General features: G+C 52.3%; 1 protein-coding gene across 1 annotated transcript in view; it reads right to left on the reverse strand.

Annotated features, from left to right (window-relative positions):
- ATG16L2 (autophagy related 16 like 2) overlaps positions 1–22901 on the reverse strand; it is a 51864-nt gene that overhangs the window by 24589 nt on the left and 4374 nt on the right. The window contains exons 2-5 of the mRNA XM_005292200.5: positions 5434–5518; positions 3974–4094; positions 1816–1889; positions 988–1230 (exon numbers count right to left, since the gene is read on the reverse strand). Coding sequence (XP_005292257.2) covers positions 988–1230; positions 1816–1889; positions 3974–4094; positions 5434–5518 — 523 coding nt within the window. The remainder of the gene's footprint in view (positions 1–987; positions 1231–1815; positions 1890–3973; positions 4095–5433; positions 5519–22901) is intronic.

Here is a 22901-nt window from a genome sequence, read left to right on the forward strand (position 1 = left end):
AATTGTGATTAATTTTTTTGAGTGAATCACATGAGTTAACTGCGATTAATCAACAACCCCACTAAGAGCCATTGGGGGGCTACCCTCCATGAACTCATCTTGTTCCTTTTCAAACCCAGTTCTAGGTTTGGCCCTGACCCCATCCCCTGGCACCGAGTTGCGCAGGTTGACTGTGCCTCGCAGCGCTCTGCTGTGCAAGCTAGAGACCTCCCTTGGCTGGCGATATTATTAGGGCTTATGTCTTCCTCACAGGGAAGCAACACAGCTGGCGGCCGGCTGGAAGTAAGCACAAGCAGAGGGCAATGGAACAGGTCCATTTCCATCAGCAGAAGGAACTAGACTCAAGAAGTAGGATGGCTCAGTGGTTAGGTCCCTGGTCTGGGACATGCGAACCTTCGGTTCAAGGCCTTCCTCTGCCACAGACTGCCCGTGTGACCTTGGGTCAGTCCTTTAACCGCTCTGTGCCTCAGTTCCCTCATCCGTACAGCAGGAATAACAGCCCAGCCCTACCTCACAGGGGGGCTGGGAGAATAAGGTCATTAAAGGCTGAGAGTCACTCAGATACTAAAGGTGCTTGTCTGGCCCCATGACCCTCGCTAGACAGCCAGCACATGGCACGTCCATGGCCCACTGATAACCTCATCCCCCGGCCTTTGGATCGGCTGCAAAATCCCACCCAAGGGCTCCCACTGGCCTCAGCCAGTGAGTTCCCCGCTCCAGGACACTGACACAACCCATCGCTCCAGGGGGCAGGCAGAGCCGCAGGGACTGTGAGCAGAGCCTTGCACATGGTCTGCCTTGGCCCCATCCTCTGCTCCAATCCCCTGCACTGCAGGGTCCATCCTTCCAGCGGAGGAGGGTTGGGCAAAATTCCCTCCTGCCCTGGGCCTCTGCAGCAGTACCCCCCTCCGGGTCTGCATGCCCTGTGCCCCCCACCAGCCCAGGCGAGTCTCTCGTACGCGGGGCAGCGACAGACCCTTAACCAACCTCTCGTTCTTCTTGTTCTGGTGCTCGGCCGCCTTCACTTTCTTCCGCACCAGGCTCTCAATCAGCTCCTGCTCCTTCTCGGCCGCTCGCCGCAGCTCCCCGTCCCGGAGCCGGTAACGCTCGCGAAGCGCGTCGTATTCCGCCTTCCTGGCACAGTTCCCGCTGCCCAGATCCTCCGCCCGGCCCTTCAGCTGCAGATGCTCTGCCTCCAGCTCAGAGATCCGCCCGCTCAGGGACGCCAGCCTGAGCCAAACCAAGAGACAGCACTCTAGGGAATGGGCTCCCCCCGACTTGCATCCCAAACTTTCATCAGCACCCCTGAAAGTGAGCTCCTAGACTGGAGCAACTGCCATCTTGATCACCACCAGGGATTGAACCCGGGGCCTCCAGAGTTGAGAGCATGCACCTCTCCAGCTTGAGCTAAAGGCTTAAGTCCCTTAGCTGGGAACTGTAGCAGACTCATATCCTCTGTGGATCAGGCAGAAGGGGAAACACAACGTAGGCTAAAAGTCAGGTAACTGGCTAGAGCGAGGCATGCACTGTACAGGTTTCTCTACCACACGCCCAGCTCGCTGGGTGATCTCTGCAGGGCTAGGAGGACTGAAGAGTAGTAAACATTTACTGCCATTGAAGCTGGCTGCTCAGATTGTGATTCCAACACAGGAGGAGGTCTGTAGGGGAAGGAGGGGCCAGTTTTGTAGAGCAGACCTGCCCCCTCATGCTGGTGAAATAAACAAGTGTCCCTATAAAATAAGCCCCAAGGAGAAACGCACTGGAAGGAAGCCATGTTAAATCAGGTGCATCCAGGAGTTTGGGGAGCATCCTTACCTTGTTCTCTGCTCCTGTAGTTTACAGTCTTTGGCCTTGAGTAATTTGCTCAGTTCAATAATTCGATACGCCAACTGCAAAGGAGAGAGATTTCAAAGGCCAGATGATCTTCCGAAGAGAAATGCACGTTTGTGAACATCGCTTTCTCAAGGGCTGTGGAGCACACGAGGCAGAGCTGGTCTGAGTAATAAACCGGACTCCACCTGAGATTGTGGTGTGTGCGGTGGGATACAAGAATGATGACAGATTGGGTTTTTTTTGTTGCTCACTTGCATGACAACACTCAGACTATCGTTTAGTGGACCAACTTCTTGTCTCTCTCACCTACAGGAGTTGGTCCAACAGAAGATATTGCCTCCCCCACGATGTCTCTCGAACATCCCGTGACTGACACAGCTACCAAACCACTGCCTATAGTACTCAGCCTGCTCTTCCTATTAACAAGCCATTTCCAAGCTATAGGAACAAACTAAAAAGTCTGGGAGCTCCTTGTGGAGAGTGATTTTCCAGATGCCAGAATTGCAGACGGGTTCCCCAGTTGCTCTCTAATCTACAACCTCCATAATGGTACTGTCCATAGTGCTACAGAACATAAGAATGGCCAGTCTGGGTCAGACCAAAGATCCACCTAGCCCAGTATCCTGCCTTCCAACAGAGGCCAATGCCAGGTGCCTGTGGTGGAATGAACAGAACAGGTGATCATCAAGTGATCCATCCCCTGTTGCCCAGTCCCAGCTAGGGACACCTTCCTGGCCCATCCTGGCTAATAGCCATTGATGGACCTATCCTCCATGAGTTTATCTAGTTCTTTTTTGAACCCTGTTATAGTCTTGGCCTTCACAACATCCTCTGGCAAGGAGTTCCACAGGTTGACTGTAAAGAAATACTTCCTTTGGTTTGTTTTAAACCTGCTGCCTATAAATAAATCCAGCAAAGCTGAGCGCTCTGCAATACCACGCCCTGCCTTCTTTGCAAGTGCAGAGTCCGCGCTTACTACGGGCAGTGCCTAGCCATAGGGCTGGCAACAGTCCCGTATTACAAGGGACGTCTCTTATTTAAAGAGACGCCTTTTCTCCCAGATTTCAGCATTTTTTAAACGTTCTCATTCTGTAAAGCCAGCGCGGTGATTTCCTTACCTTCCCATGCTCGAAAGTTTGTAAAAATCACACCAGGCTGCAATGCAGAATCAGGCCTGTGATTCACGGACCCCCTGTACCTATTGCACAGAGGCTCCCAAACTAGGGGGGTGCAATAAGGGTATCGGGGGGCACGAAGCGATGATGGGGCCACACTGAAAGGCTGGAGTCAGGAGGGGGCTCTGTCTGGCAGGGGATGCGGACAGGGCTCTGTGCAGGTGACCTCGGCTGCCAGGAACAGGCAGGGCCGCCGAGAGCGGGTTCAGGCTCCGCTGAAAAAAATTTTTCGGGCCCCCCAGCAAGGGCGGACCGGCTAAACAGGGCCAACGAGGGGGGGGGAAGCCGGGGCCCAGGCCCCCTTCCGGACCGCCGGGCCCCGGTAATTTGTACCGGCTTCCCCCCGCCCTCTCGTCGGCCCTGGGAACAGGCTCCCCGCCCACCTCCCTCTCCCACTGCTGCTGCAGCCACCAACCAGCAGTCATGCTCCTCGGCTGGGGCCGTTGGCAGAGACCCTGAGAGCAGGGAGGCTATACCCTGGGAGTACTGACCCCCCCCCCCCCCCACACACACACACACACACACCCCGACAGGCCCTGCACAGGGAAAGCAGACGGGGCCGCTGAAAGGGCTGAAATCAGCAGGGGGCTGTACTCACGGGTGCCTCTTTCCACTCCCCTCCCGACCCCGCCGCCCTGGTCACTCCCGGAGCTGGGCCCAGGCCGCCAAGACAGTCTGACCACTGCAGGGAGAGGAAGTTTTCTCAACTGCCAACATGGTCCGTTCCAGCCCCGCTCCCCAAACCCTATATGGAACTGAGCACCCCACCCTGACACTGGTGGGCCCAGGCTACTCCCCCCTCACCCCCCAATGCAGGGGCTAAGAAAACAGTTCCAGATTTTTGAAAGACAACGTTGGCAACTCTATATAGACACCAGCCCCTGCTAGGCGCTGTACAAACCCAGGGCAAATGACAACCCAGGGCGCAAGAGCTGACACTCGGTACCTTCCCTCCCCCTACGTACCTCCCCACTGACGCCTTTCATCTCCGCAATTTGCCCCTGGCACTTGATCTTCAGGGTCTGCAGCGCTTCTGGGGAGCCCGAGCCCGGTTCCAGCGCGGAGCCATTGGTTTCCCGCCCTGACCTATAGACAGAGCCGGTTCAAAAACAAAACCAAAGTCACTTCTGCTGAGTTTGCAGCAGAGTTCAATGAAGATCTGCCTTCCCCAGGAGCACGCGGCGGATTCTTGAGGCAGAGGGGCGATTCCACTGGGGCAGGGTGCAAGATAGAGAGGGCAAAGTTGCAATGAATTGTTTTGCTTTGTTCATTTAAAAAAAAGAAGTGAAGCAAAGCCTGAACTTCAACACACCCGCAGCTTTCATTTGGGGAACAGCCAAACTGCCTGCAGCGAAGACGCTGTCTCCTGCCCCCGCTGCCCTCAACGAGGTGTGACGCCGAGGGCTTAATGAAACAAACAGGATAATTGGCTTCTCCGGGGCTTTAGCCTGGATATTCAATGCAGACCTCGCTCTTAATGCAACGTTAAAAATACCCGTTTTGCCGTCTGAAAGTCAAGGCGTGCAAAAGCCAAGAGCTCCTGCTGCCATGTCAATCACGCTATGTCGCACACGCCGCAGAGTTTGTGGTGCGTGTAACCAAGGCAAGTCCAGTTATCTTTATCTTTGCATAACGGAACTGCTGTTAAAGGTTAGCTGTGCAACGTTACCATTGCCAGATCAGACCAGATGCTGCGCCCCGACCCACTGTCAGCTGGGATAAGCGTGGCAGAATCTGGCTCGCAGATTTTGGTGGGGTGAGAGAGCAAGAGACACCTGCACGCAGGAGGATGGCTTTGTTCACCTCTTGCGGTGCAGCTGATTCTGGGGTGGAACATTGGCCGCTGTTAAACACACCGCAGTTTGGGGCAGGACGTGAAGAAGCAAAACACATCAAACTGAAGCTGCAGAGGGGATGTAGGAAGGCAGAACGTAATTCCCCACCAGGCAATCTGGCCTGGCTCCCAGACTTAACCTCCCCTTACTCTTGCAAAAAAGTCACTTGGGCTCTATGGTCCAGATCATTAAGTTATTAACGTCTCCTCTGAAAGACAACAGCGGCTGCTCAGCACGCTGACAGAGGAGAAAGCGTGGCTCTGTCTATCCTGAGCCACTTCCCGCTCTTACTCAGCCGGGGAGCCAGGAACCGGTGTCTGGCTGACTCAGTGGATTTTTGTTGGAAAGGAAGAAAGGTCTGATTGTGAAAGCCCCTCCTCCCCAGGGCACGGACAGCCTCCGCTAGTCAGAGGCATTCGGTGCTGCGAGGGACCAGGGAAAGGGTCAGCTACTCTTGCCTACGAACTTCCAAAGATAACAGTGCAGCTGTTGTAGGGGCAGCGGGGATACATCCCAGTGCTGCTGGCTCTGGGAAGCGGTCACGCCTTCTCCATGCCTGAGGAGGAAGAAGTCAGAGCCATTCTACTTACCTAGGGGCCTGGAGAGCAAAGGACTCGGCCTGTAGCTTCTCTGTGAAATGCACCAGCAAGCTGGACTTTTCCAACAGTTTGGTATCTGCAAGGAAGCAAAGAGAACCAGGGCATGGGGACCACGAGCGTCGTGTGCGGGCGAGGGGGGACCCATTCATCAGAACCCCTTCTCTGAAATCTGGGGGAGTGGTCAGACACGATAGAACCCCCAGTTCTAGAAGGATCCTGTCACCACCAGCTTAACATACAATTTATCCACCTGCAAAATGGGGTGACCAGGCCTACGGGTCTTCTTCCAGCTCTACATTCTATTATTGTGAACCTCAAGGGGCCGGCGCATGGCTGTAATGCAGTGCGACTAGGCCTGCTTATGGGTCATGCCTCCCAAAGGAAAGCATCCGCACCATGCATGGGCAAAGCAGGGGACTGGAGTCAAGATTCCTGGGTTCTGTTCCCAGCTCTGTTCAGGAATCTCTGCAGGATACTAAAAGTTGGGTGCCTGACTTATTGTTATTTGTATTAGTGTCGCGCCTACAAGACCAGGATCCACTGGGCTGCACAAACAAAGAGACAGTTCCTGCCCCATAGAGCTTGGGACACTCGGGTTTTCAGAGGCTGTAGGGGAAATCAGTGGGTGACAGGGCGTCCCAGCACATTTGGAAGTCAGGGACCAGCTGTTCCATGGTGCGTGCCCCAAAAATGGAGGGACCCAAAATCAGGGGCCACTTCTGAGAATTTCAACCCGAGTCTATCTAGACCTTGGTTCCCCCATTTGCAGACGGGGTTAATGGCAATGCACCTCACAGGGTCGGGGTGAGGTTTAAATGTTCGTGGAGCAGTCAGAGATCCTTGGGGAACAGCCCATCACCTCTAAGTACAGCCACGTTTTGTAACCAGTGTGTTAGTTGTGATCACACAGCAGCTCTTTTCACAACACAACCGTGACTCAACAGAGGTGTGTCCCAGCGGGCCATGCTGTTTATCGATGTGTGCTGGGAAACCCCCGGTAGCTTAGCAGGACACAGCATGCCTGGAGGACACACACAGCACCCCGCACTGCACGCAGTTGGGAGGAAGGTGCAGCAGCCAACTGGTTACACAGGTGTAGTTCAGGTGTCAGACAAATAACTGGTTCAAGTTGGATACATCGGGGGGGGGGGTGAGGGAGAGCGGGGGGGGGGGGGGACAAACAAAACCACATGTTGCAGCCTAAGCTCCGGGACAGCAGGTGTTTTGCTCTCCTGGTGACTAACCAAGCGTTAACCCTGCCACGCAGTTTCAAAGTCCACCTTGTCACCAGCTGTAAAAACAAGGAGGTGGACTTAATTTAGGTCGACCTACAGCCATCCCGGTAATTCAGTCGTTTGTTGGTGTCCACACAACCCTCCTCCTGCCACTGGAGTGTGTCCTCACCAGGAGTGTTTGTACCTACTCAAGTAGGGCATTGTGGGGCACTGACAGCCAAGCCTGGGGCACTGACAGTCATACGAGGCTCACTGCTGCAGCCCCCATCCACGCCCAAGTGACAGCCCCATGCTGTGACTCCGTTCGCCCCCGCTAAAGCTGAATTTCACATAAGGTGACCAGATGTCCCAATTTTATAGAGACGGTCCTGATTTTGGGGTCTTTTTCTTATATAGGCTCCTACTACCCCCCACCCCCGTCCCGATTTTTCACATGTGCTGTCTGGTCACTCTAATTTCACAGCACAGAGCCTGCCAGCAGTGAAATTGACACACTTGTAACTTTCACACTGCTATTGTCTCTGCAGAGCAGCGGCACTCCGACAGCTCTGGGAGCTCCGTTCCCCGGGCTCAGAGTGGGGAGCCCGGGCAGCGGCCCGGCTGGGAACTGGGAGCCGGGAAGTAGCCTGGTTCCCAGCAGGTGGCCGGAGCGGCCAGCCAGGCACAGGGTTCACAGCAGGGAACCTACCAGCCTTTCTTGTCAAGTCACAGCCGTGAAATTGACAAGAATTTTAGCCAACCGCCAGTGTAAGTAAGTGTCTCTAGGACACTGCGTGGCCCTAACGACACCGACAGAAGTCCCACGCCTCGGGCCATCTTGATTATCACTACAAAAGTTTTTTTTCTCCTGCTGCTAATAGCTCATCTTAATTAATTAGCCTCTTAGAATTGGTATGGCAACTTCCACCTTTTCATGTTCTCTGTATGTACAGATATCTCCTCACTATATGTTCCATTCTATGCATCCGACGAAGTGGGCTGTAGCCCACGAAAGCTTATGCTCAAATAAATGTGTTAGTCTCTAAGGTGCTACAAGTACTCCTGTCCTCCTTCGTAAGTTTCTTGCTGGGGAATCTGATCAGAGGGAAAAGAATGAAATCTACCGGGCTTTGAGAAAACAGTTTGTCCAACAAGCTCTGGGGGGCTGAAGCCCTGACAATCTGACCAAGGGAGATTGCAGGAAACGGTGGGCGAGATTTTAAACATGTCACCAAAACAGAAAAACACACCAAGGAGTCCAGTACTTTAAATGCTGCCTTAAGATTAAAGCCAGGTGAGTAAGACGTGGTGGGTCTGATGTTACAAGCTATTTTTACACATGCATACACACAAATGACAGGACTTAGCTCCATTTAGCCGTAGGTCTCAAAGGACACGAGTATTATTACCCTTAGTTTACAGATGGGGAAACTGAGGCAAGAGAGGGGAAGTGATTTGCCCAAGGTCACTCGGCAGAAGAGCCATGAAAAGACCCAGGTGTCCTGAGTCCCAGTCCAGGGTTCTATCCAGTAGACCTCGTTGTCAGAAATACCAGATTAGCAGTTCCCTGGACTGGCAAAGATGGCAAACCTGATCCCATGGGAGAAAGGATTCGAACAGGGATCTACCTCCTCTCCAGTGAGTGCCCCGACCAGTGGGCTATGGGACGTACACAGTTGTTCCATTATAATGATTAAATATTAATTCAGGCAGAAAGGAATGAAAATGACTCTACAGCCTAGTGGTGAGGGCAGTCACCTGAGGGGTGGTAGGTCCATAAGAACGTAAGAATGACCCTACTGGGTCAGACCAAAGGTCCATCTAGCCCAGCATCCTGTCTTCTGACAGTGGCCAGTGCCAGGTGCCCCAGAGGGAATGAACAGAACAGGGAATCATCAAGCGACTCATCCTCTGTTGCTCGTTCCCAGCTTCTGGCAAACAGAGGCTAGGGACACCATCCCTGCCCATCCTGGCTAATAGCCATTGATGGACCTAGCCGCCATGAGTTTATCTAGTTCTTTTTTGAACCCTGTTATGGTCTTGGCCTTCACAACATCCTCTGGCAAGGAGTTCCACAGGTTGACTGTGCGTCGTGTGAAGAAATACTGCCTTTTGTTTGTTTTAAACCTGCTGCCTATTATCCCAGCTCACATCCCTTCTCACGATCAGCCAGAGGTAGGACTTGAACCGGGGGGTCTCCCACCTCCTGGGTGAGTTCACAAACCACGGAGCTCTTACATCATTTTATGGAGCTGGGCCTTCAGCTCTCTGGCCCCCTTCTCTAAAACAGAGCCAAGGTTGCCTGCCTCAAAGGGGGGTGGAGGATTCATTCCTTAGCCTCTCTGAAGAGTTGGCATGGTTCTTAAGCTTTCGGGACCCAATTGTGGGCTGCAGCCCAGCCTTCTCTGCTCTGGTCTAGTGCTGCAAAGAGGCCGGACAGCAGCTCTAGGGGAGACCAGAGGTGACACAGCTGGACCCTACTCACCAGCCTCCACAGAAGCTGCAAGCAGAGAGGCCAAGCCGTGGCAGGCAGGCAGGCGGGGCTGCAGCATGCTGGTAGATGGCCATAGGGGTCAGTGCACTTTCGAGCAGGCCCTGGGCACAGAACGGGCCCCAGGATCAGCGAGCTCCCATCTCAGCTGTCATCAGTGGAGGCTGGGTGGAGCCGAGAACGTGGCCTTTGATAGCAAAGCGCCAGAACGCATTAGACGACGAACCTCCCTTGCGATCAGTCGAAGGCGCGCGAGCCAGTTGTGGGTGCCGGGAGAGGAAGTCTGGCAGGAGGATCTCCCGTGGGTGCAGGGATAGTCACACATCAGCCCCTGCATCCTCCAGTGAAAGGAGGGACCACTCTGCTTGAAAATACCCCACCCGAGAAATGACACTTAGCTTTACCCACCTTCCAAGCCCTTTCACAAGCATGAGCTAATTAATCTTCAGCTCCCCTGTGAAATAAGCAAGCCCTGCATGCATTAGCATGGGAATCATTTCCCCCATTACTAGAAGGCAGCCACCTCTGGTGTGGAATGTGGCAGCTGTTTGATAAAAGCACAGCTAGAGTTTAGGATAAGAAGGGAAGAAAAATCCCAATGCCAAATGCCGCTGACAGGGGAATCGGAGGTAGCAGAAGGTAACTAGCCAGGCTCCCCTGCTCTTGTGGCATGCGCCCGGGGGGGGGGGTCGATGCGCAGAGGTGGGTAGCACCCCCAGCAGCACAGCACCCTCTAGCACCCGGCCCAGGACTGACTCCAACGGAGCAGTTTCTGCTGACCGCCGACGCGCGTCTCTCAGTCTGGGCCTGGCGTGGGGCTGGAGCCTTAGGCAGAAAACCCTGGGTGCCCTGCCCCACAGCCTGCCCCGGCTCCTCTCGACTCCACCGGGAACCGGATCAGCCGGGAGCGAGCTGGCTGCTTTCAAATGCGGCTGGCTCTGCTCCGGGCAGCTCTTTGTTCCACAGCGTTTACTCTTCGGCCCTAGTGCTGCAGTCTCAGCCTGGCCCGAATCCAGATTTCCTGCAGGGCAGGGCAGGGCTTTCCCCTCCTACACCGCTGGCCCCTGGCTCTCATGCTCCCCTGCCCTCTAGGTCTCATGGCAGTGCCACTCTGTGTCCTCTCGCCGATAGCCCTGCCTGCCCCAGCATGCTGGGGGTGAGCGCCCCTCCTCACTCTGCTGGTGGTGCAGCTCCATCCGCCGTGCAAAGCGCACAGGTGTTTCATCCAGACCCGCTCCAAGCAGGTCACTGGTGCAAATGCACTCACTCACACTCCGTGGCTGCCACACATGCCCAGACACAGCGACGGTTTATAGCTCTGACCCTCGGGTTTCAACCATAACCTCAAATCCAGCCAACACTTCTTCCTGCTGAGGCAAGTTCTAATCCGAGTCCCCTGCCGCTTCCGGGGGGGGGGGGGGGATATTGCAGAGATCTTAAAAGCCCACAGCCAGTCCGCCTGCTGTGGATGCCACAGACCCTAGGGCACGGTTCACAGAAAGTTTACTCTGGACTTCTTAAGCAAGTTTCCCCCTCCTGTCACTGCTGTCCAGCATGCTGGCTACCACGCTCCACCCCAGAAGCGGCTGCATTTCAGCGTTGCCGTACACATAAAGCTCACGCGGTACTTTGGGCTCCATCAGGATGGGTTTGCGGGGGATGTTCATAGAGCATAAAATATGACCTGACAATCCAGTCCTGCTCAGATCTCCCCCGTGCTTGCGAGCAAGACTCACGGCGTTACAGTGATGCTATCCTGTGCTGTATATGGCCCTGCCCGGGCTATGGCTTTTAACTGAGTTTGCGACCAGCTGATAACACGGCTGGCCCAAAGCGCGGCTTCCCTCTTCACCCAGTGTGGTTCGAGCCGTCTATGATCTTACCCCAGGCCCACCCCCATAGTATCTGAGCATTTTCCACCGAGCCCAGAATAGAGCCCAATGGAACCCCACTTGAGACCTCCCTCCACTCCGACATCCTTCATTAAGAGTTACTCACGGTTTGTATCCACTTAATGGTAGTTCTACTGAGCCTGCATTTCTCTAGCTTATCTATCAGCATGTCATGTCCAAAACCTTGCTAAAGGCCAGGTATATTATGTCCACCGCATTCCCCCATCCACCAAACCAAAGAAGGAAATCGAGCTGGTTTGGTAAATCCATGCTGGCTGCTAGCGATCACCCCTTCATCCTCCAGGTATTCGCACATTGAATGTTTTATACATTGCACTAGTAGCTTCCTAGGTATCAAAGTCAGGCTGACTGGTCTATAGTTTCCTGGTTCCTCCTTTTAAAAGATGGGCACTACGTTAGCCCTTCTCCGGTCTTCCGGGACCTCTCCCGTCATCCATGAGTTTGCAAACATTACTGCCAGTGGCTCCAAGATTTCTTCAGCTAATTCCGTCAGCACCCTGGGGTGAATCGCATCCGGCCCTGCTGACTTGAAGTCATTCAAATTAGTCAGAAGATCTGACGTGTTCTTCACATCTGCATCCCTTCCCCTTTATTGTCTATGGTAACCTCGCTAGTCGGCCGGTCGCGTTATTTTTTGGTGAAGCAAGGCAGGCACGGAGCAGCTCTGCCTTCCTATCATCTTCCGTTACCAGCTCACCTTCTCCACTAAGCAGCGGACCCATAACATCCCTGAGCTTTCGGTTCTGTCGGGCACATCTGGAGAGCCCCGCCCTGCCCTCTCTAACACGTCCGTGGCACGAGCTGCTTCACAGCGAGAGAAATCACACGGCGCTGCTCCTCCAGGCTAGCTGAGTTCCAAGCAGTGCCAAGCGGCTGGGGAACGAGAGGAAGGTGAGGCCGACGGCCTGATTTGCAGAGGTGCTGAGCACTGCTGGGGGAGCACCGCCCCTCTCAAAAACGACAGGCCAGGAGACGACGAGCATCTCTGGCAGGTCGCCCTCCTGGAGCTCAAGGTTCCAGTTCTCCCACAGGCTGCACCTGCCCGGAGGTGCTGTCGAGTGGCATTAAGAGACTCTCTTCATGGGAAAGGCTAAGGCTCCGGCTGACTGAATTAAGCTCACTTGATATAAGGCGGGTGTAATGCAACTTCGGGTGTCCACGAGGAGGGTTTAACTCAATCCATTTAAAGGCTGATTTGAGGTAAACCTCGGCAGACTCGGCGTAGACCAGGCCTAAGGGCTGGGCCTGGGTTCTAACAAAGATCAAGGAGTCGTTCAGCGGAAAGACACACACACCCCTGGACTCACGCCGGTGCTCAAACTGGCAAGATCTTTAAGGAACAAGCTACCGCCAAAGCCTGGACTCCTTTGGGCCTGATGGGACACCCTCCAGCCCCGGGCCCCTTGCCAAAAGCCTTCCCCGTTCTTAAGGCACTGGGGACACATCGGATCCCGGACCCACAGCCACTAGCCAGTCCCTGGCTGAATGCTGCTTCTAGAGACAGTTTTCAATGCTCCGCAGAAAAGACCTGGGTGACAAGGCAGGGGCCTAACGGCATTGGGAGGGCAGCCGGGCCTGTGGGAGGTGGGTTGGAAGCTTTCCCTGGGGGGTGGGGGCTTGGTGCCAGAACTTGAAATGAGCAGAGGGATTGAAAGGGCTGAATCATTGCGTTTCCGGGTTGCACAAAAGACCTGGAATGTTGGGCTTTGTTTCTCGTTCGCAAAATATAACAAGGCAGCAAAATCCAAACAAAAGACTGCGGCTAAGCCAGCCAGTTCCCAAGACATGGAATCTCCCAATGCAGCCACGCCCGGTTCACCCCAAAAAGGCCCTCGCGCTCAAAGCTTTGGAATGATTTCTTCGGGGGCTGACGTCCGGCGGCAGTCGCTCCACACGGCCCGGACGTCACCATTCTCACCCGCTGACCCCTAAGAGCAACTGTGAAGGAATAACCCCCCCATTCAGATCAGAAGTCTGGTGGGATCTCGCGCCCACACAGCAATGAAAAGACCGTGGCTGTTTAGAGCTGCACAGTAAATTCAGGAGAGCTGGCCCAGGAAGAACAAGGGCTGAGATTTGAACTGTGTTTCAAACCAGAGACCTAGGCCGCTAAGGCACGCACAGGCACTGAGCCTGAGCTACCTAACCCCGACCCTTTGCCCTGGCTTAGCATTGGCCCATCATGAGATCAGTGGCACCACATGATCAGTATTGCAGAGAAAAATGAGTGGCACCCCGGGGAACCGGGCCTAGCCCAACACTGGTCTGAGGAATGACATAACTTGTCACTAAGGCTGGAGAGAGGCACTGACCAGCACAGGTACCCTCAGGCCTGAGCAGATGGAGAGGACCACGCAAGGAGAGAACTAAGATGGTGACCATCCACCCACCAATGGCTACATCGAGATCCACCCCCGTCACATGGGAGGACTGCAGAGCAGACATTGGCTTCTCCTCTGCCCCGAGTTACCGCTGAGCTAAGAGCCCTGTTCTCTCTGCAGCAAGAGAGTCTAAATACACAAGGGGTGAGGTGCTCGGAGATCATGGGCATCGCTGGGATGAAGGGAAGTTGCCCCCAGAGTTTTCTACAAACATCGAGACCCAGAGTCACCAACTATCCCAAAATAGGTCGGATCTTCCTGACCATCAAAGGTCTGTCAGATGGAGACAGTGATTAAGAGCCCTTGGTTTATATTATGGGCATCATCCTGTTAAGAAGCAAACATGACAGCATCATCAGGCGGAATCCAATTATTTTACCCTACTGGGTGCACACAAACAGAAATTTCAGCTAAACCCCAAGGAAGCCGGAATGAGAACAAGTTCAACCTCCCCGTTTCTTTGGTGCCTTTCATCCCAAAGGAGATTACACACCATGCATCCTCTGACACTGCACCCCACATTCTTCGCAGTGATATTATGATGTGATTATGACATAACGATGATGTATTGTATGCAAGATAAGTCATGTGAGGTGTCATTGGAAAACGTATGCTTTGCAGAATGTGATTATTCTATCTGTAGGCATGTATCATTTTTGTATCTGAAGTTCTGAATATTAACTACGTATCTGTATTTCAAATGTAGTTACACTTGCGTAACGCCCACTGGACAAGATGCCCTCAGTCTAATAGTTGGTTGGGAAGGGCCTATTCAGGGCAATGAGTCATTAGGAAAAGACAATAGGCCTTAGGAGAGGCATCTCTCCCACCTGGAATGGCTGCTATGATTCTACAAGGACATGTGATGAGACCATGTCTCTAGACTCCATCTTGGGATGTCAGTATTTTTCCAGAAGCTGGTCTGGGAACCAAGCTTTGGGAACAAAGGGCTCCTGCCAGATGCACAAGCATATAAGGCAGGAAGCGACATCATCTGGGGTTCTTCACTCCCCACACAAGACGACTCCTGGAAGCACCTGAGAAACAAAGACTGAACTGGGGGAAGTGCTGGACCCAGGCTAAAGAGATTTTATGGAACACCTGGGGATCCCAAGCTGAAAAGCAAGTGCAGTTTGCCCCTTAAGAATCTGCAGCCTGCTTGTATCATCTCCTAGGGTGAGAATCTGCTCTTCACATCCAATCTATTTAGTATCTTAAGCTTAGTTTTCGTTTATTTGCTACGTAATCTGCTTTGATCTGTTTGCTAGCCCTTATAATCACTTAAAATCTATCTTTTGTAGTTAATAAACTTGTTTTTGGTCTATCTAAACCAGTGAGTTGGAGTGAAGTGTGTGGGAATCATGACTCGGGGGCAAAAGGCTGTTGCATATTCCTCTCCTCATTGAGGGAGGGGGCAAATTTTATGAGCTTATGCTGCATGGTTCCCTGTGCAGCCCAAGATGGTATAATTTGGGGTTTATACTCCAGAGGGGGCACGTGCCTGAGGAGCTGGGAGTATCCTTACCAATGCAGGGGCTGGTCAGAGATTCTGCTTGTAACTGCATCTGGGTGTGCCCCTACCTGTATGTATGCTGGTGAAGGGCTTTGTAGCTTGTCACAGCAGTGCAGTGGGAGAGGGAGCCCAGGCTGGTGGGTCATAGAATCATAGAATATCAGGGTTGGAAGGAACCTCAGGAGGTCATCTAGTCCAACCCCCTGGTCAAAGCAGGACCAACCCCAACTAAATCATCCCAGCCAGGGCTTTGTCAAGCCAGGCCTTAAAAATCTCTAAGGAAGGAGATTCCACCACCTCCCTAGGTAACCCATTCCAGTGCTTCATCACCTTCCTAGTGAAATAGTTTTTCCTAATATCCAACGTAAACCTCCCCCATTACAACTTGAGACCATTACTCTTTGTTCTGGGTCAGGGGGCTCAGTGGTACCCCAGTTCCAGGTGGCACCCGGGGGGGAACCCATCACACATCCGTTCTGGGACTGTGTCAATCATGCTGAAATGCAACCACCTCTGCGGAGGAACACAGCAGCTGTATGTTACATCGCCCAAGGTCATTCCTCTCTCCCCTTGGGGTTTACACCCAGCAGATCCTGGTTTGGTATCATCATGCTACACTCATGTTGGCTGCTATTACCAAATTCCTAGAGACTAAATTGGAGGCGTGCTTCATTTATCAGCTGTGTCGTGGGCGGGGGAGGGGCGTGTGTGCAGTGTGGTGTCTCCTCCCAAAGCTGGTTGGTTCCTTTGAAGTGTCCATCACTGCTCCAGTGCTTTGGTAAACGTATCGAATTCTTTATGGGATGGTGGATCAAATACAAATCTTCCCCGTGCACATCTTTTCCCATTGGCACATTGTTAATTCCAGCCAAGTGACACGACATGCCACCTCTGGCCCATCTGTTGGCAGTCTCAGCAAAGGTGCCAATGGCCGAATGGACCATGGGACTTGTACTAACCTCTGAGCCAGAGAGGTGATGCCACCAGGTGAGGGTGAGGTACACTATGCCCATCCACTGACTCTGCCGTCTCAGTCCCATGAACCAAGCTACTTGTCTTCATTTTCAAGGCCCTTCCCAGCCTATCCCCACCCAGCATCTCTCAGATGCTACTGAGTCATCGACTCCTGCCTCCCATCAGCCCATGATGTCAGCCGGCCTCAGACACTTGTTGCATTTCGAAACAAGCACCTTCGTGCTTTCTCCCCTACTGCCCCACCCGCTGGGGAGGAGCTCCCCGGAAAGGTCCACAAAGCCGCCTCATGGTTTGCCTTGCGATCTCTTCTCAAAACTCCCCTTTGCCATGCTGCTGGCCTGATCACACCACCGCCCGTCACGCTGACCAGCACTGGCTCATTTTCTGGCACCCATCTGTTGTCTCTTATCTGATACCACAACTGCAAAATCTTTGAGGTAGGGATGGTGTCACGGAGTGTGGTGGAGTCAGGGCCCTGCACCCCTCTCTTCCTGAGATTCACCGTGACTCTCAGCCAGCCAGTAAAACAGAAGGTTTATTAGATGACAGGAACACAGTCCCAAGCAGAGCGTGTAGGTACAACCAGAACCCCTCAATCAAGTCCTTCTGGGGGGTTTAGGGAGCTTAGCCCCCAGCTTGGGGTTCCCTGCGTTGCACCATCCAGCCCAAACTGAAAACCAAACCAAAACTCCTCCCGCAGCTCCTCTCTTCCCCCTCCCACCAGCTCCTCCTCTCCTTTGTTCAGTCTCCCCGGCAGAAGGTGTTATTTCTCCCAACCACCTTCCTGGCTCAGGTTACAGCTCAGGTAGCTTCCTTCAAGGGAAGTCCCGCATCCCCAATGCAACCCCCCTGCAACATTCCCAGGTCCAATCTGCCCCGCTCCCTGCTCCGTCACAGATGGTCTTTTTGTTCCGTGTTTGTACAGCGCCTGGCACAACGGGGTCCTGATCCACGACGCCGAACCTAGACCTACGGTAAATACAGACAATAAGGACAGTGACGGAGGAGTGGGAGTAGCCCAAGTGGTTTGGGCTGTACTAGTTCTCTAGCTAAACAGATCTTCTAGGTGTCCAGGGTGTTTTCCAACAGCACTAACTACCACTCACTTTACCAAAACCCACCAATTGCATGGGCCTGATAAAAGTGCTCCCCATTGATTGAAATCACACATTAGTGAAGCCAGGGGCTGACATGAAGAACAGACTGTGTTTTTAGGTCTTCTAGAGAGAGAGAGAATGTGTGTGTGTGTGTGTAAGTGTGTAAGTAAAGGTGTTAGTTTAAGGCCCTGTCTCCAAGCACTGACACTGTGCTAGGAACAAGTGGTATAAAACCATGCTATGTGCTGTGCTTAACATGGTTACAAAGGGGAGAAGGCTTTCCTGTCTACACTGATCAGGGAGATGTGACTAGAACCCTGTGAGCGACATCTGTGGGTTAAACCTGGTGTATGGCTTTAATGTGACTGCTTTGCTTTTCTGACCCACACCAGTAGAAGGGAATGCATCACCCCAGTCACTGCATCAGCTCCCCACTGAACACCATCAGAGATCATAAAGCCAGATGGGATTGCAGGGGGCATCTGCTCGGACCTCCTGCATAACACAGGCCTTACTCTGGTTTTGAACCAGAGCAGATCTCTTAGAAATACTCCAATCTTGATTTTAAAATGGCCAGTGAATTCACCACAACCCCTGGTAAATGGTTCCAATGGTTGATTATCTCACTGTTAAAAATTTCAACCTTATTTCCAGTCTGAATTTTGCCTGGCTTCCACTTCCAGCCACTGGATCTTGTTAGACCTTCATCTGCTAGACTGAAGAGCCCTCTGTTATCAAATCCCTGTCCCCCATGTAGCTACTTATAGACTGTGATCAAGTCACCCCTTAACCTGCTTTCTGTTGCGATATATAGATCGAGCTTCTTGAGTCTCTCACTATCAGGCAGGTTTTCCAATCCTTCGATCATTCTCGTGGCTCTTCTCTGAACCTTCTCCAATTTATCAACATCCTCCTTGACACGTGGGCACCAGACCTGGACACGCGATTCCCGCAGTGGTCAACCCGCTGCCAAATACAGCGTAACCAAAGTCCTGATCCTAATAGTCAAGCTCTACATGAGAGATGCCTCTCCCTTCCCAGCCATGATTTTCCATTGCATCTGCCTTCCGGGGAGCGAATGAATGATCAGCCATAAGACTGAGGCTCAGGAGAGCTGGTTATGAAGATCTCTTGGAAGCCAGTCCATGGTGTAGCACTCCCTTCCCTTCCCGAGGTGACCACAAAGCTCAGAGCTTACAGACCCAAGTGCAATATACATCTATGCCCCCCAGCATTCCCTCCGCAGTACGTCTCCGCAACACCTATGCCACATTCACCCCGCACTTCTCTAGGACATGCTTTGGCCCTGAGACCATCCTCTCTGCAGCAGGGGCAGAGCTTAATTTTAGAAGCTTTTACTGAGGTTCCACCACTGGACACCTTCCACCACCACCAGCCATCAGTCAACCACAAACCAGCAGAAACCAGCCCTGTTCACTAACCAGCCTCCCCACTCCTAAAGGGCAGGTAGAAGGTCGATGGCACAAATACATCTTATTTAGTGGCCGCAGCCTCATCAATCTTAACCAGGATGGACAAGGGCCCTCCAATGAGAGCCAAGAGTTTCAACACCCCCCTGATTTTCCCCCCACAGAGCCAGTTCGAGTAAACCCAGTTAGGCTCCTCCAGCTGGTCTCCACTGGCCTCTGTGGATTTTTGCTGGAGGCCAGAAGCCACCAGCAGCTCCAGATCCTTGTTGCTCTGTCCCAAGTTCTAGCTGCCAACCAGAACCAGCTGAAAATTTCCCACCAGGGCAGGAAGAGTCAGCGGATTCTAACTCCCATGGCCAATCAGAAAGGCTTCATATCTCAGGCAACTGGGTCCTAGACCTAATAGAGCAGCGGTCCCCAAACTTTTCAGGGTCGCCCCAGAGTCGGGAGCAGGGAGGCCAAGGGCAGGGGGCCGAGGCTGGGGGCAGGTCTGGGGCCGGGAACGGAGCCACCGGCAGCGGCTGAGGATAGGGGTAGGAACAGGGCTGGGAGCGGAGCTGCAGCCGGGCCGTGGTGGGGGCCAGCAGCTGGGCCTGCAGCTGGGTGCGGAGCTGGGCAGGGGACGGGACCAGGTGCAGGGCCGTGGCTGGGGGCAGGGCTGGGTGGCGCTTTCTCCCTGCCTCCTGTGGGGGGCTGGCCTGGGTCCCACCACGCACCCTGGAATCATAGAATCATAGGATTTGAAGGGACCTCAAGGGGTCGTCTAGCCCAGGCCCCGGCACTTGTGGAAGGACTAAGTATAATCTAGACCACCCCTGACAGGTGTTTGTCCAACCTGCTCTTAAAAATCCCCAATAACGGAGATTCCACAACCTCCCTAGGCAATTTATTCCAGTGCTAAACCACCCTGACAGTTAGGATGTTTTTTCTAATGTCCAACCTAAACCGCCCTTGCTGCAATTTAAACCCATTGCTTCTTGTCCTACCCTGAGCTGTTAACAAGAACAATTTTTCTCCGTCCTCCTTGTAACAACCTTTTATGTACTTGAAAACTGTGATCATGTCCCCTCTCAGTCTTCTCTTCTCCAGACAGAACAAATCCAATTTTTTCAATCTTCCCTCATAGGTCATGTTTTCTAGACCTTATATCATTTTTGTTGCTCTTCTCTGGACTTTCTGCACTTTGTCCACATCTTTCCTGAAACATGGTGCCCAGAACTGGACACAATACTCCAGTTGAGGCCTAATCAGCGCAGAGTAGAGCAGAAGAATTACTTCTCGTGTATTGCTGACAACACACCTGTTAATACATCCCAGAATGATGTTTGCTTTTTTTGCAACAGCGTTACACTGTTGACTCATATTTAGCTTGTGGTCCACTATGACCCCAGATCCCTTTCCACAGTACTCCTTCCTAGGCAGTCATTTCCCATGTTGTATGTGTGCAACTGATTGTTCCTTCCTAAGTAGAGTACTTTGCATTTGTCCTTATTGAATTTCATCCTATTTACTTCAGACCATTTCTCCAGTTTGTCCAGATCATTTTGAATTTTAATCCTATCCTCCAAAGCATTTGCAACCCCTCCCAGCTTGGTATTGTCCGCAAACTTTATAAGTGTTCTCTCTATGCCATTATCTAAATCATTGATCAAGATATTGAACAGAACCGATCCCTGCAGGACCCCACTCGTTATGTACTTCCAGCATGACTGTGAACCACTGATAACTACTCTCTGGAAACGGTTTTCTAACCAGTTATTCACCCACCTTATAGTAGCTCCATCTAGGTTGTATTTCCCTAATTTGTTTATGAGAAGGTCATGTGAGACAGTATCAAAAGCCTTATTAAAGTCAAAATATACCACGTCTACTGCTTCCCCCCCATCCACAAGGCTTGTTACCCTGTCAAAAAAAGCTATCAGGTTGGTTTGACACGATTTGTTCTTGACAAATCCATGTTGACTGTTATTTATCACCTTATCTTCTAGGTATTTGCAAATTTATTGCTTAACTATTTGCTCCAGTATCTTTCTGGGTACAGAAGTTAAGCTGACTGGTCTGTAATTCCCCAGGTTGTCCTTATTTCCCTTCTTATAGACGGGCACTATACTTGCCCTTTTCCAGTCTTCCGATGTTCCTCTTTGCCCCCCCCCAGGGGGCACACCCCACAGTTTGGGGACCTCTGTAATAGAGCACAGTCAACAGCTTGAGCTGGAGCCAGGAGCAAAGAGGGAGCAAGGGCAGAGCATAGAGCAGCAGAGTTCATTGCGTTTACGGCAACTTGGGCCTTCCAAGAGGTGAGCCAGTGGGAAGTAGCTGATGTTTGACTCCTTTCCAAGCCACTCCCTGGCACGGTGCCCTCAGTAACGCACTGGTCTCAAGTTGCAGTGGGGGAGGTCTAGGTTGGATGTTAGGAAACACTATTTCACTAGGAGGATGGTGAAGCACTGGAATGCGTTACCTAGGGAGGTGGTGGAATCTCCATCCTTAGAGGTTTTTAAGGCCCGGCTTGACAAAGCCCTGGCTGGGATGATTTAGTTGGGGTTGGTCCTGCTTTGAGCAGGGAGTTGGACTAGATGACCTCCTGAGGTCTCTTCCAACTCTGATATTCTATGATTCTACAATGCAGCCTGGACGTTGTGGATCTACATAGGAGAGGAATGGAAAGACACCTCCAATGGAAAGACAAGCTGCGTATTACAGCCATCACCTGGGCTCAGCTGTGACAATGAAAACCAGCCTGTTAAAAAAGGGCACTTCCCATTGGGTTCTGAGTCACTTTCCAGAGGCTACACAGCAAAGCAATATTGCATAAGCTGATGGGGGATGTCAAAATTCATGCTCCCTGACTTGGGTCTCAGATAGAGAAGTGTTACTGAAAATGAAAGAAAAAAATTCATCCCCACAGAAGGAAGAGAATAACTATTAAGTTAAAGCAGAATAAACCTCAGTGCATGAAACATTTACGTGACCTAGAGAGACCTTTTTTTCCCCTTTGAAAGATAGGAGTTGCTGTATCATATACAGAGTAATGGTTTGTGTCATCTCCGTCAGCAACTAATGCCGGACGCCCCTGAGAAAAGCACAATCCCCCTATAACGCACCCAACTGTGAGGCACTATAACAAGTGTCTTCTCAGCCAATGAGGCAGGGATCACTTTGGGACCTGAAGCAGGAGACTGGCCTGCAGGGTCTGAGAAAGACCAGCAAGAGCTGGAGACAGGTGGCAACCCTCTTCCTGAATGTGGGACAGCATTTGACTCCATCAGACTGTAGGTTAAGGTGGGAGAGACGGCAAGGGGATTGTATTACTTCATCCTTTGCAATTCTATAGAGAATTTATTGGGGAAGCTCAAAAGACCTGCCAGCACCAGTGACCCAGTCTAGATGAACGAAGAGAATTGGAAGTTAGAAACTCCTGAGTTCTAATCGTAATCCGGCCTCGGGGAAGTCACTTCAAGTCTGTGTCTCATTTTCCCCCGCCTGTCCAAACATGAACTAGTTCAGTTTTACAACACCCCTGTGACTGTCAGACTCAAAAGCAGCACATGCTTGTAAAAGTACGGTCATTTCACAGAGGTGGAAACTGACACTCAAAAAGCTTACGAGACTGTCCAGAGTCACATCGGCAAAGTCAATGGAAGAGCTGGAAAGAGAACCCAGGAGTCCTGGCCTATACTGTAACCCTATCCTACTACAATGGGATATATCCATCGTATCTGTCCCGTTACTGTTATATTTGAGCAGCTCACAACCTGTGATGTACTTAGCCCACGGGGCGGTAGCGAGGGTAAGTGCTGTTAGTCCTGCTTTACACATGGGAAAGTGAGGCACAAAGGGACTAAGGCCCATTTCCCCAACAGTACTTGAAATCAATGGTCGTTAGGAGCCTGAACACCTTCGTGGACCTGGGCCTAACTGACCTGCCCGAGTCTCTGGCAGAGCAGGGAACTTAACCCAAGGCTCCCGGGTCCCAGGCTAGCTCCCTAACCATTGCACCATCCTTCCTCTCTGGAAATCGGCCTCCTGGAACTGCACCTCCAGGCCTAGAGGCTTTGTCCTCCGATTCCCTGGCTAGCAGATTGGCAGCTGATCTTCTTCCTTCTCTCCTCCAGCTAGAGCCAGAAACAGAGAGAGAGAACGAACTCCCATAGGGTAGCCAGACTGGAGGAGAAGAGTTTCAGAGGGGAATAAATGAGGGCTTTTCCCCCATTATAATTCTGGCTGCGTTTGTTGTTAGGAGTGGGTTTTCCCTGCTCTTTTCTGTGTTTTAGCCCCGTGCCATCCCCAAAGTGAAGGATACCTGATTTACTGTACCCCCGACCCCTCTCTCTTACTAACCCCCAGGGCACAGTGTCAGAGGGCAAAGCAAAAAACAGGAATAATAACGAAACCTTGTCTACGCAACAAGAACGACCTGTTGCTGAAAACAGGCATGGGGGGGG

The sequence above is a fragment of the Chrysemys picta genome, chromosome 1 (assembly GCF_011386835.1).
Source record: "Chrysemys picta bellii isolate R12L10 chromosome 1, ASM1138683v2, whole genome shotgun sequence".
Taxonomy (NCBI): Eukaryota; Metazoa; Chordata; order Testudines; family Emydidae; genus Chrysemys; species Chrysemys picta.